The sequence below is a fragment of the Pristis pectinata genome, chromosome 11, assembly GCF_009764475.1.
Source record: "Pristis pectinata isolate sPriPec2 chromosome 11, sPriPec2.1.pri, whole genome shotgun sequence".
Taxonomy (NCBI): domain Eukaryota; kingdom Metazoa; phylum Chordata; class Chondrichthyes; order Rhinopristiformes; family Pristidae; genus Pristis; species Pristis pectinata.
In genome coordinates this window covers 60,433,189-60,447,058 of record NC_067415.1, presented here as the reverse complement: position 1 = coordinate 60,447,058, position 13,870 = coordinate 60,433,189, and the positions used below count along the sequence as shown (strand labels likewise).

At 45.8% G+C, this 13,870-nt stretch overlaps 1 protein-coding gene across 1 annotated transcript in view; it reads right to left on the bottom strand.

Annotated features, from left to right (window-relative positions):
* myo16 (myosin XVI) overlaps nucleotides 1-13,870 on the bottom strand; it is a 438,207-nt gene that overhangs the window by 336,997 nt on the left and 87,340 nt on the right. The window contains exon 7 of the mRNA XM_052025545.1: nucleotides 6,009-6,084. Coding sequence (XP_051881505.1) covers nucleotides 6,009-6,084 — 76 coding nt within the window. The remainder of the gene's footprint in view (nucleotides 1-6,008; nucleotides 6,085-13,870) is intronic.

The following is a 13,870-nucleotide window of genomic DNA, read 5'->3' as shown; positions in this document are numbered from 1 at the left end:
TTTCTAACTAGTCGCGTGGGGGCTGGACTGCGCAGGCGTGGAGCGGGCAGCTTGAAAAAGGAGAGAGAAAAAATCTTCGGAGGACTCGAGGGCTTCAGTTTGGAGGACTTCAGAGCAGCTAAGTTTTTTCTGTTTATCACTTTTATTAGGGTTTTAAGTGTAAGGGTTAGTTTTTGTTAGGGTTTTAAGTAGAAGGGTTAGATTTTTATAACTTTCTTTAGTAAGTGTTTTAAAAGTTTTTTCTAATTAGTCAAGTGGGGGCTGGACTGCTCAGGCGTGGCGCGGGCAGCTTAAAAAAGCAAACAGCGGGCAGCGTCGGAGCTGGCAGCGGAGTGAGAGGGAGCAGAGTGTTCTGGGCTTTGGCTCAAGAGGCTTCAGCGTGAAGGGGCAAGGAGGGTAAGTAGCTGGTAAGTAGGTAAAGGTAAGGTTTACCTGTTGTCTATTATAGATTTGTAGGTGGGATTAACTCGGGGGAAAGTAAAACAAGGTAGTCAGATGGAGGACATGGTCATATGCTGCAGCTGTTTGATATGGGAACTCGTGGACCTTGCTGCGGTCCACGATGGCCACATCTGCAGTAAGTGCTTGAGGCTGGACGAACTTCGGCTCAGATTTGATGAGCTGGAGTCACAGCTACAAACACTGCACAGCATAAGGGAGGGAGAGAGTTATGTAGACACAGTTCATCAGGAGGCAGTCACCCCCCTTAGAGCAGGTACATCTGAGGTTCAAGATGCAGATAGAATGGTGACTGTCAGGGGAGGGAAGAGGAAGAAGAAGTCAGGCAGGCAGACAGAGCAGGGAACCCTGGAGGCTGTTCCCCTCAGAAACAGGTTTTCCGCCTTGGAAGCTGTTGAGGGGGATGACCTGCAGGGGCCTAGCTGCAGTAACCAGGTATCTGGCACTGGGACTGGTACTGCTGCTCAGAAAGGAAGTGTGGGAAGAAGACATGCAGTAGTGATAGGGGACTCAATAGTCAGGGAAACAGATAGGAGGTTCTGTGGCAGTGAGCATGAATCCCGGATGGTATGTTGCCTCCCAGGTGCCAGGGTCCGGGATGTCACTGATCGGGTCCACAGGATTCTTGAGCGGGAGGGAGAGCAGCCAGAAGTTGAGGTCCATGTTGGCACCAACAACATAGGTAGAAAGGGGGATGAGGTCCTGAAGAGCGAGTTCAGGGAGCTAGGCAGAAAATTGAGGAACAGGACCTCAAGGGTAGCAATCTCGGGATTGCTGCCGGTGCCACGCGATAGTGAAGGCAGGAATAGGAGGAGGTGGCAGATAAATGCGTGGCTGAGAAGTTGGTGCAGGAGGGAGGGTTTTAGATTTCTGGATCATTGGGATCTCTTCTCGGGAAGGTGGGACCTGTACAGAGAGGACGGGTTACACCCAAACCAGAAGGGGGCGAATATCCTTGCGGCTAGGTTTGCTAGGGTGGTTTGGGAGGGTTTAAACTAGTTTGTGAGGGGGAAGGGAACCAGAGGAGTAGGTCAGAGGAAGAAGGGGATGGGGAAAAGTTAGATCAAACAGGTAGAGAGGCTTTGGGGAAGGAGAAGCAGAATACAGGCTATAAAAGTAGTAAGGTAGATGGACTGAAGTGTGTTTACTTAAATGCAAGAAGTGTCAGGAATAAGAGAGATGAACTGAGGGCTTGGATAAGTATGGGGGACTATGATATTGTGGCTATTACTGAGACGTGGCTGACGTCAGGGCAGGAGTGGATATTGAATATTCCTGGTTTTCGGTGTTTTAAGAGGGATAGGGAAGGGGGGAGAAGAGGAGGAGGGGTGGCGATACTGGTCAGGGACACAGTTACAGCTGTGGAAAGAATGGATGTTGTAGAAGGGTCATCTCTAGAGTCCATATGGGTGGAAGTAAGGAAGAAGAAAGGAGCAGTTACTCTACTAGGAGTATTCTATAGGCCCCCTGGTAGCAGTAGAGATATAGAGGAGCAGATTGGCAGGTAGGATTGTTATAATGGGAGATTCAACTTCCCAAATATAGACTGGAACCTGCTTAGTGCCAAAGGTTTAGATGGGACGGAATTTATTCAATGTGTCCAGGAGGGATTCCTGACGCAGTATGTTGACAGGCCGACTAGAGGGAATGCCATGCTAGATCTAGTTTTAGGAAATGAACCGGGACAGGTGAAGGATCTATTGGTGGGTGAGCATTTGGGGGACAGTGACCATTGCTCCATAACCTTTAAAATTGTCATGGACAGGGACAGGTGCAGAGAGGACAAGAAGATATTTAATTGGAGAAGGGCGAACTATGAGGCTATAAGGAGAGAACTTGGGAGTGTAAATTGGGATGTCCTTTTTGAAGGGAAATGTACCATGGAGATGTGGTCGATGTTCAGGGATCTTATGCAGGATGTTAGGGATAAATATGTCCTGGTGAGGCAGAGAAAGAATGGCAGGGTGAAGGAGCCGTGGGTGACGAGAGAGGTGGAATGACTAGTTAGGGAGAAGAAGTTAGCATACATAAGGTATAAGCAGCTAAGTTCAGACAGGGCCTGTGAGGAACATAGAGTAGCGAGGAAGGAGAGCTAGAAGGGGACATGAAAAGGCATTGGCTAGTAAGGTTAAGGAAAATCCCAAGGCCCTTTTCACCTACGTGAAGGGTAGGAGGATGGCTAGGGTAAAGGTAGGTCCGATTAAAGACAAAGGTGGGAGAATGTGCCTGGAGGCAGCGGAAGTGGGAGAAGTTCTCAATGAATACCTCTCTTCGGTATTCACCAAGGGAGTGCTGGTAAGGGTAATGTTCTCGAGGTTGTAGATATCAAGAGAGAGGATGTGTTGAAGTTGTTAAATAATATCAAGATGGATAAATCTCCGGGGCCTGACGGGATTTTCCCCAGGCTGCTTCGAGAGGCGAGGGAGGAGATTGCTGAACTGCTGGTAAGGATCTTTGAGTCCTCGTTGTCCACGGGGATGGTGCCGGAGGATTGGAGGGTGGCGAATGTTGTCCCCTTGTTCAAAAAAGGTAGTAGGGATAGTCCAGGGAATTACAGACTGGTGAGCCTTACGTCTGTGGTGGGTAAGCTGTTAGAAAGGATTCTAAGGGATAGGATCTATGAACACCTGGAGAATCATGGACTGATTAGGGACAGCCAGCATGGCTTTGTGAAGGGAAGATCTTGCCTCACAAGCCTGATAGAGTTCTTTGAGAAGGTGACGAGGAAGGTTGATGAGGGTAGCGCAGTGGATGTGGTCTATATGGATTTTAGTAAGGCAGTTGATAAGGTAACTCATGGTAGGCTTCTTCAGAAGGTCAGAGGCCAAGGGATCCAGGGAAGCTTGGCTGTGTGGATTAGGAATTGGTTTGCCTGTAGAAAGCAGAGGGTTGTGGTGGAAGGAGTGCCCTCGGATTGGAGGGCAGTGACTAGTGGTGTCCCGCAGGGATCGGTTCTGGGACCTCTACTTTTTGTGATATTTATAGATGACTTAGATGAGGGGGTGGAAGACTGGGTTAGTAAGTTTGCGGACGACACTAAGATTGGCGGTGTTGTGGATAGTGTGGAGGGCTGTCAGAACTTACAGAGGGATATGGATAGTATGCAGAGCTGGGCTGACAAGTGGCAGATGGAGTTCAATCCGGAGAAATGTGAGGTGGTACACTTTGGAAGGACAAACTCCAGGGCAGAGTACAGGGTAAATGGCAAGGTACTTGGCAGTGTAGAGGAGCAGAGGGATCTGGGTGTTCATATTCACAGTTCACTGAAAGTTGCCTCACAGGTGGATAGAGCAGTTAAGAAGGCCTATGGGATGTTAGCTTTCATAAATTGTGGGATTGAGTTTAAGAGCCGCGAAGTGATGATGCAGCTTTACAAAACTCTAGTTAGACCACACTTCGAGTATTGTGTTCAGTTTTGGTCACCACATTATCGGAAGGATGTGGAGGCATTGGAGAGGGTGCAGAGGAGATTTACCAGGATGCTGCCTGGATTAGAGCGTATTGAATATGAGGAGAGGCTTAAGGTGCTAGGGCTTTATTCACTGGAAAGGAGGAGGATGAGGGGAGACATGATAGAGGTATATAAAATATTGAGAGGAATAGATATAGAGTAGACAGCCAGCGCCTCCTGCCCAGGGCACCAATGCTCAAGATGAGAGGGCACAGATTTAAGGTTATGGGTGGGAGGTTCAGGGGAGATGTCAGGGGGAGGTTTTTCACCCAGAGAGTGGTTGGTGCATGGAATGCATTACCTGGGGTGGTGGTGGAGGCAGATATATTGGACAGGTTCAAGAGTTTGTTGGATAGGCACATGGAGGAATGTGAGATAGAGGGATATGCGGGAGGAAAGGTTTGATAGTGTGAGGGTGGTTTGATGGACGGCACAACATGGTAAGCCAAAGGGCCTGTTTTGTGCTGTATCGTTCTATGGTATGGATTGAGGTCTTGTGGGTTCTGAGGCAGTTAATGAAGCCAATGTGAAAACTGCAGATGTTTCCAATGATAGGCCAGGAGTAGCTGATGGAGCAAGCAGGTAGATAGTTTGTGAGGTAATCTGCTTCTGTGTGCTCCCAATGCCTGGCCTCAAAATTCTCAATGCCATTCTGAATGTTCGTTCTCCATTTTGAGTTGCCATGAGCCAATGGTCCCAGGATTCAGCAAGGATGTCAGTGCAAATTAGTCACAGTAAGTCTCATTATCCAAGAAACCTTTGAATTTTTTTCTCTGTAGTCTCTTCCCATGACAGAACTCAAAGTAGAATCTCTGTTTTGGGAATCTGTTCTCCAGCATGAGAACAACATGGCCAGCCCAATGTAGACTTATGCATTGGCAGCCATGTAAAAGAGTTAAACCAATCAAACAAACAAATCATTTGTCTGGTTTGTCTATATTTATTTGTAATCTACTGAGACTTACTGCAACTAGTTTGCACTGACATTGAGCAATAAACCACTTACAGCCTTAGAGATATCACATAATCTCAACATATAAGGAAGGGTTAAGATAGGAATCTTCCATAAAACAAGATTTTGTTTGTAATTAAACAAAATAGCAACGAATGAAAAAGAAGGCCGGCTAAAACAATTTGCCTTTAATGTGTAAGCCAAGAGATTTGGAAGAAATTTGGGAAGATTTCCAATAAATGTCAACCCTAATCTACCAAATGAAGAATTTGGCCCATTGTGCCTGCATCAGCTCCTTGAAAGGACACTTAGGTTCACTGCCCTGCTACTTCTGCAAATATTTACTTTTCAAGTGTATATGTAAATCCTGTTTGAACATTACTAAATCAATTTTGCCATTCTTTCAAGTAATGCATTCTGCATCACCACAACTCGCTGTGTAGCAGTTCTCCTTTACCTCTTTTGGCTCCTTCATTCATCTTAATCTGTGCCTCTTATTACTAAATTACTCATTTTAAGCACATCTGTAAATCAACTACAACTACAACTACAACTAATCCCTTGTTCCACATCAGTTAAGTTATTAAGTTATAAAAACATTAGATTGTTGTGTTTTTGCATTATTTTCACATTATACTAATGAAGTCATTATCTCAGTAGCTTTGGGCACAATGAAGAAATTTATACGTGTTCCACATTAATTCACACTGCAACAAAATCTTAAGTTCAATTTTAAACATTCTTGAGTAAAGCAAAGCATTTTATGGAGCCCACTATATTTCCCACTTGTATTTAATTTTAATTTATGATTAATCGGTCTTACTTTTTAAAAATAGGAAGTGTTAATTGTTTAAAATAATAAACAAAGAGATTTCACTCAAATTCGACGGCAATAAAACAGCATTTCAATCATGCAAGTGTATGTGTGGTGAGGGTGGGCATTGTCATATAGGTGAGTGTTCTGTCTGTGAACATGATGTATGTGAGGGAGGTATATGAATGGGGAGGTGTGAGTAATATGTTAGGGGGGGTGTCTGGGCCTGGTAATGTGTGAGTATTTGGGGGTGGTGGAATGTGGGGTGGTGACAGCAATGAATTAATTGATTGAAACTTAGTCGCCAAAGATTATTGTTCATACATACGCACCTGAGGGCCTTTCCTCATTACAATTCAGAAGATTAGGATTTGCATGATGCTTCAGAAGCAACTTCACAATGGCAATCTGAAGGGGAAGCAGAAACATTTTCTGTTTTTATGTTTTTCATTATATGGCTAAACTATGATAGTCTGCTATTTGATTATTTGGGAATCTATTTAACGCACAAGGGCACTACTTCACAGGTTCCATCTCCCACCCTGGGCTCCAGTACCTTGACTTCCTTTCCCACGCCAAGGACTCAGTTCCCATGTTCTTTTCCAGACACTAATGTCCTGGTTCCCATGCTCCCTTTAAGCTCATCAGAGCCTTGGTTTCCACAATCCCTTCAAAGTCACATGGCTCTGTTTCCCACATTCTCTTGAAACTCACCTGGTCCCTTGAAACTTACCAGGTCCTTGTTTTCTAAGCTCCTTTTAAACTTACTGGGGTCACAGGAAAAATTATTATTCCACTGTGTAATATCTAAAAAAAGCTGAATAACATCCAATAGTGCAGAAAATTTGCAAACCTGGCACCACCAAAGTTACAAGCATGCCAGATATATATTCATATATTTTGGACTTCAATCTGCAGTGTTAATGGGAAGAGATTGGATTGTTCATTTGTTTAGTTCAAGAACGATAGGAATGCGAGTCATGCATCCCTTTGAGCTTGTGTGATTTCATCCAGGTGGATTTGTATTTCGAACCTCATTTCACCCATGTTTCATAATCCCTGAAAATCCTGAAAGGAGCTGAGCAAATTCAATGTTAGTAGTTGACATGTTAGTCACAGAATTTTGGATGACTTCCAGATTCGCACAGCCCTTAAATCTAAAATTGTTTCAAATCTGAAAAGATCCAGCATTAATTTTAAAATTGTACTCTTTTGTCTGAATTTCCCATCAGTAGAGTTTATCCATATCCACTCCACTGAATCTCATTTTAAAAACACATTCGCTTAACATTCAATCTTCTTTATTCAAGGTAAACAAGTCAGGTTTATGCATTGTCTTAACACTTTAACCCTTATATCATTCTGCTCTGTACACAATCCAAGGTCCACTTACTGCTAATGTTGAATTTAAGGAAAAGTCCCGCATGAAAAATATAAACTACTGTGTCTCTATCAATATAAACACATATGCAAGATTTTCTTAAAGCACTCAAGTGCAGCACATTAACTTACTTATGCACAACAAAGTGTAATAAAATTTGCTCTAAAGTGCCAGGTTTGCATTACCTTCGGGGTTGTTTGCTCAAAAAATATACATAAATATCATTAAATTATGTGAGATAAGGAATTAGTGAACTGTTTTGCAAGTCATCCAATTAATTTTTCACCAAGTTCATTTCACAAATGCAAATTGTTTGGCTCGCAATCAAAATTAAAATTAGTTTGTTGCTTCTTTGTGAATAAGCTTGAATATTTGCTGTCCACTTGTTAATTCCTTCCACAGGAAAATATTCTCCTTCAAAACCATTAAAGATAAAAATGCATTGTTGAATTTTATTAAGGCTACATTAACATATTAAAGGTTGTGTAAAGAAAAAGAAACTCAAACTCATATAAATCTTTCAACATCTGTAGGACATTGCGAAGAATTTTGCATATAGTGCAATCTTTGAAGTGCAGTCTCTTGCTTGGAAACACAAGAGGCTGCAAGAGACTGCAGATGCGAGAATCTATGAGAGTCACCCTTAAAATCTTGTTCACATATGGATAGCGGCTGTAAAAACTGGGGGATTAGGGGAGGGAACTGGTAAAGGGTGGAATCAGGGGAGGGCACCAGTAAATGGGGGATTAGGGGAGGGCACTGATAGCACATGGAATGGACAGAGCGCAGTAAAGAATAGAACAGCGTGTTGATGAACAACAGCATGTTGATGAACAAGTTATTGGAGAGTAAGTGCATTCTATCACTTTGCTGTTGATTAAGTGTGAGGAGGTGGAAGCAGTAATTGACTGGATTATATTTATTGGTCTTTTTGTGAATAGAATTCAGGTACTGCCTGAAAGTGGAGTCACAGGGAGACAAGGTGGTGAAGAAGGCTTTTGGCACACATGCCTTCATCAGTCAGGGCATTGAGAATAGAAGTTGGGAGGTTATGGTGTGTTTGGACAAGATGCTGGTGAGGCTGTACTTGGACTATTGTGTTCAGATTTGGTCACCTTACTATGGGAATATGTTACTAAACTGGAAAGAGTGCAGAAAAGATTTACAAGGATGTTGCCAGGACTCATAGTCTCTTGAGTTATAGGGAGAAATTAGACAAGCGAGGACTTTTCCTTGGAGCATAGGAGATTGAGAGGTGATCTTATTGAGGTGTATAATATCATGAGGGGCATGGATTGGGTCAATGTACTCAGTCTTTTTCCCAGGGTTGGGGAGTCAAGAACTAGAGGGCATAGGTTTAAGGTGAAAAGGGAAAGATTTAATTACACAGAGGGTGGTAGGTATATGGAATGAGCTGCCAGAGGAAGTGGTTGATGCAGGCACAATAACAACTCTTAAAAGACATTTGGACAAGTACATGGATAGGAAAGGTTCAGAAGGTTATGGGCCAAATTGAAATAGCTTGGATGGGCAGCTTGGTCGGCATGGACCAGTTGGGCTGAAGGGCCTGTTTCTGTGCTGTATGACTCAATGTCTCTATGAAATCTACCAGAGCATTCCCATGTTGTTGGATGGATGCCAGTATGAAAACTTTACAGGTAAGGTTTGGATAGAGCTGTAATGAGTCTGGGTGCATGCCTTCAGCACCACAACTGAATTCTGCCTTACCCAGAAGGGCTGTTTAGGTCCCTGGATGGTGGTGAGGGAGGAGGTGTAAAAACAAGTGTTGCACCTCCTACGATTGCAGCAGAAAGTGCCTGGGAATATTGCCAGATGTCATCCTTCTTCATTTCTGCCAGCTGCAATGAGATCCCACCACCAGCCACATCTTCTCCTCCTCATCCTTTTCCACCTTCCGCAGGGACCACTCCCTCCATGACTCTCTGGTCTGCTCATCCCTTCCCACCCACCCTTCCCTGACCCCTGGCACTTTCCTCTGCAGTCACCACCATCCAGGAACCTAAACAGTTCTGCCAGATGAGACAAAGGTTCACATGGACCTCCTCCAACCTTGTCTATTGCATTCAGTGCTCCTGATGCAGCCTCTTCTACATCAGTGAGACCAAACACACTGGCAATTGTTTCCCAGAACGCTTGTGCTCTGTCTGCAATGGTCATCCCAAGCTCCCAGTTACATGCGATTTCAATTCCCCTTCCTATTCCCACATTGACCTGTCCATCCTTGTCCTTCTCCACTGAGAGGAACAACACCTTTTATTCCGCCTGGGTAGTCCGCAACCTAATGGCATGAACATTGAGTTTTCCAATTTTAGGTAACCCTCCCCCATCCAGTGGGTTCTTTCCCCCTTTTCTCCCCCTCACTCCATTCCCTCTCTCTTTCTGATCATCCCATTTTTGTCTTCTTTCCCTCAATCCCTCCTGCCCCTGCCTCTAGACCCCATCTTCATAACCCTCTCCTCGTGGTTTCATCAACCTACCTACACACACAGTTCACCCACAGGCTCCCCCCACACTCCACCCTCCCTCATCTGGTTCGGCTTCCATCTGCCAGTCACCTCTCATTCTCACCTCCTTTACTTATCAGATTCCAGCACTGGTAGCCTTTATGTTCCTGCTTATATCCCTCCAGCAGCCATCTCCAATCTTCACATTCCTCTCCCCCCACCTCGCTCCATCTGCCTCTCAATTTTTATTCTCTCTCTCTCTCTCTCTCTCTCTCTCTCTCTGTCTGCCTCCATCTGCCACTGTCTCCCAACTTCACCTCCGGTCACCTCACCTACCTGGCACTACCTGCCTGTCATCTTACACCCCTCCTCAGTCCACCAATCACCTTGGACTTCTGCCTCACCACTCCCCTTCTCCTCTTTATACCAGCCATCTCCCCTCTCCGGTCTCAGTCCTGATGCAGGCAGACATTTCGGGTCGAGACCCTTCATCAGGACCCTTCACCTAGTCCTGACAAAAACAAGAATGTTTGCAGATTAATGCACTGTAGTCAGTTCAATTTGCAACTCTGTTAATAAAGCAATCTATGATTGAATGCAATTAAACCTGGACAATATTCTGGTGTGAGTTCATATGTAAACCGTAACATTCATGTCAGATAATGACCATCTTCTAATTTCCTCCGCTTTACATCCACTGTCATTAATCCTCATCAAACCCACAAAGTCAACATCCTGTGAGACACCACTGAGCAGAAACTGATCTGGATAAATCATATCATTACTCTGTCCACAATAATTTATTGTAAGGTTGATATTCTGCAGCTTGCAAATCACTTCCTGACTCACCAAAGCCCTTCCTACAAGAAATAAGTCAACAGTACATTTTTTAAATATTTTTTCATTTACTTGAATGAATGCAGCTTCAGTAACATTTAATAAATGTTCACCATTCAAGATAAAACAGCCCAGTTAATTGGCACTCCCCCACCACCACCAGTGCTCTCTAGCTGAAATATTCAGCATATGCAAGATACATTGCATTAACTGAATGAGGTCTCTTCAACTACACCTCCTCAACTATCCATTTTCTCACACTCAGAAGAACAAAGGCAGTATACAAATATAACTACTACAAGCTTTAGCTTCTCCATCAGCCCTTACGTTAACCTGACTTGATATTTCAATAGCAACACTCATAAAATGCTAGAGGAACTCAGCAGGTCAGGCAGCATATATGGACGGAAATAAACAATCGTGTTTCGGGTCGAGACCCTTCATCAGGACTGGAAAGGAAGAGGGTAGAAGCCGGAATAAGAAAGTCGGGGGAGGGGGAGGAGTACGTGCAGGTGAGACGTGAGTCCAAGTGATAGGGAGAAGGTAGGAGGATGGGGGAGGGAGGAGGGGTGAGAAGCTGAGAAGGGATAGGTAGAAGAGGCAAAAGGGCTGAAGAAGAAGGAATCCGGTAGGAGAGGCCAGTGGACCACAGAATAAAGGGAAGGAGGTGGGGAATAGATAGGCAAGTAATGAGGGCGGGGGAGGGGATGGGCAGGTCATGAGGGTGGGGGAAGAGGAAAGAGAAGAGCGGAGGGGCCACAGGAATGAGGGAAGACAAAGGAGAGAAAAGAAGAAAAAAGAAAAAAGAAAAAAAAGAAAAAAAGAAAGAGGTCACAGGAAGTCAGAGAAGTCAATGTTGAGGCCATCAGATTGGAGACTACCAAGGCGAAATCTGAGGTGTTGTTCCTCCAACCTACGTCTGGCCTCAACGTGCCAGTAGAGGAGGCCATGGATAGTCATGTCAGTATGGGAATGGGATGTGGAATTGAAGTGGGCGGCCACTGGGAGATCCATGCTTTTGCAGCAGACGGAGCGAAGATGTTCAATGAAGTGGTCACCCAATCAGCATCGGGTCTCACCGATGTAGAGGAGGCCACACTGAGAACACTAGATGCAATAAATGACACCGTCAGATCCATAGGTGAAGTGCTGCATCACCTGGAAGGACTGTCTATGGCCCTGAAAGGTGGTGAGACAGGAGGTGTAGGGACAGGTGTAGCACTTCATGCGTTTGCGGGGATAAGTGCTGGGAGGGTCATTTGCAGGGAGGGACAAGTGGAAAAGGGAGTCACGGAGAGAGTGATCCCTATGGAAAGCGGAGATGGGGGGAGGGGATGACGTGCCTAGTGGTGGGATCCTGTTGGAGGTGGCAGAAGTTGCGGAGAATGATGTGTTGGATATGGAGGCTCATGGGGTGGTAGGTGAGGACAAGGGGAACCCCGTCCCTGTTATGTTGGCAGGAGGAGGGGGGGAGGGCAGATGTGCAGGAAGTGGAGGAGACGCAGGTCAGACACCATTGGTGGTGGTGGAAGGGAAACGCTGTTTACTAAAAAAGGGAGGACATCTCGGATGTCCTAGAGTGGAAAGCCTCATCATTAGAACATATGTGGCAGAGATGGAGGAACAGAGAGAAGGGAATCGTATCCTTGCAACTGAAGAGGTGTAGTCAAGGTAACTGTGGGAGTCGGTGGGTTTGTAAAAGATGTCAGTGGTTAATCTGTCTCTAGAGATGGAGACAGAGAGATCCAGAAAGGGGAAAGAGGTGTCGGAGATGGACCAAGTAAATTTGAGAGCAGGGTGGAAGTTGGAGGCAAAGTTGATGAAATTGACGAGCTCAGCGTGGGTGCTGGAAGCAGCACCAATGCAGTCGTCAATGTAACAGAAAGAGTTGGGGTGGGCGTTAGCTGGGTAGGTTTGAAACATGTAGCCATGTAGCCAACAAAAAGGCAGGCATGGCTGGGGTCCATGTGAGTGCCCATGGTAACACCTTTGGTTTGGAGAAAGTGGGAGGAGCCAAAGGATAAGTTGTTGAGGGTGAGTACCAGTTCTGCCAGATGGGATAGGGTGGCGGTGGAGGGAAACTGGTTTGGTCTGTTTTCCAGAAAGAAGCGGAGAACCTTAAGGACTTCCTGATGGGGGATGGAAGTGTACAGGGACTCAATGTCCAAGGTGAAAATGAGGAACTGAAAGTTGTTGAAGTGATGGAGGGCATGCGAAGTGTCATGGACTTAGGTGGGAAGGGACTGGACCAAGGGGGACAAAATGGAGTCGAGATATGAGGACATGAGTTCAGTGGGGCAGGAGCAGGCAGAAACAATGGGTTTACCAGGGCAGTTGGGTTTGTGGATCTTGGGTAGGAGGTAGAAACGGGCAGTGCGGAATAGAGGATCTATGAGGTTGGAGGCTGTAGAGGGGAGATCTCCAGAGGCGATGAGGTCGGTGATCGTGTGGGAGACAATGGCCTGATGGTCCTTAGTGGGGTCCTGGTTGAGGGATAAGTAAGAGGTGTCCGAGAGTTGATGTCTGTAAAGGTCAGTCCGCGAGACTACAACAGCACCACCCTTGTCTGCAGGTTTGATAGTAAGATTAGGATTGGTGCGGAAAGAGTGGAGAGGGGGTGAGGTTGGAATAGGTAACAAGAGTGGTGAAGTTAATGTCCTGTCAGCAGTTAGACATGAAGAGATTCAGAGCGAGCAGAAGGCCAGGACGAGGTGACCAAGAGGAGGAGGTGGGCTTAAGGAGGAAGAAGGGTCATCAGTGGGGTGTGGGGGATCCTTGCCGAAGAAGTAGGCCCAGAGACAGAGGCGACGGAAGAAGAGCTCGGCATCATGGCAGGCACTAAACTCACTGAAGTGCCGGTGCAGAGGGACAAAGGTAAGGACCCTGCTGAGGACAGAACATTCAGCCTCAGAGAGGGGAAGGTCAGAGGGGATGGTGAAGGCACCACAGGGGTTGGGGCTGGGGTCAGGGGAAGGTAGAGGTTTGGAGTTGACATCAGAGAGGAGAGTTAGAGGGGTCGGGGAAAGTGGGGTGGGAGGAAGATGGGGGCTCAGAGGAGTGAAGGGGGTCAGGAGGTAGGGGAAGGCTTGAGAGACCAGGGATAGGTGAGGAGTAAGAGGTGGAAGAAGAGGAGCAGTAGGACCCAGTGCCAATATGAGAGGTCTCGGCTTGGAGGAGGCTGGGGCCGGGGCCAGGGTCAGAGCCAGAGGCAGCTGGGCCAGGGTCTCGGGGCGGCTGGAGCCAGGGTCGTTACCACTTTCACAAGGGCAGTTAACAAGGGACACTGAATTTTGTCCTTATCTATGATGCCCATAGGTATAAAATATGTGTTGGCTCATGACTCATGGAATATTGGCTGCAAGGGATATATTACAATTTTAACAAGACATGATATCCTATGAAATAAAAGCATATTTTACTAAAAATGTATTTCTTCAAAGATTTCAATGTCACATTCATGTTTGGAACCAGAGCTGGCATCTGTTAAAGGCTCCAAACTATGTTCTCACTT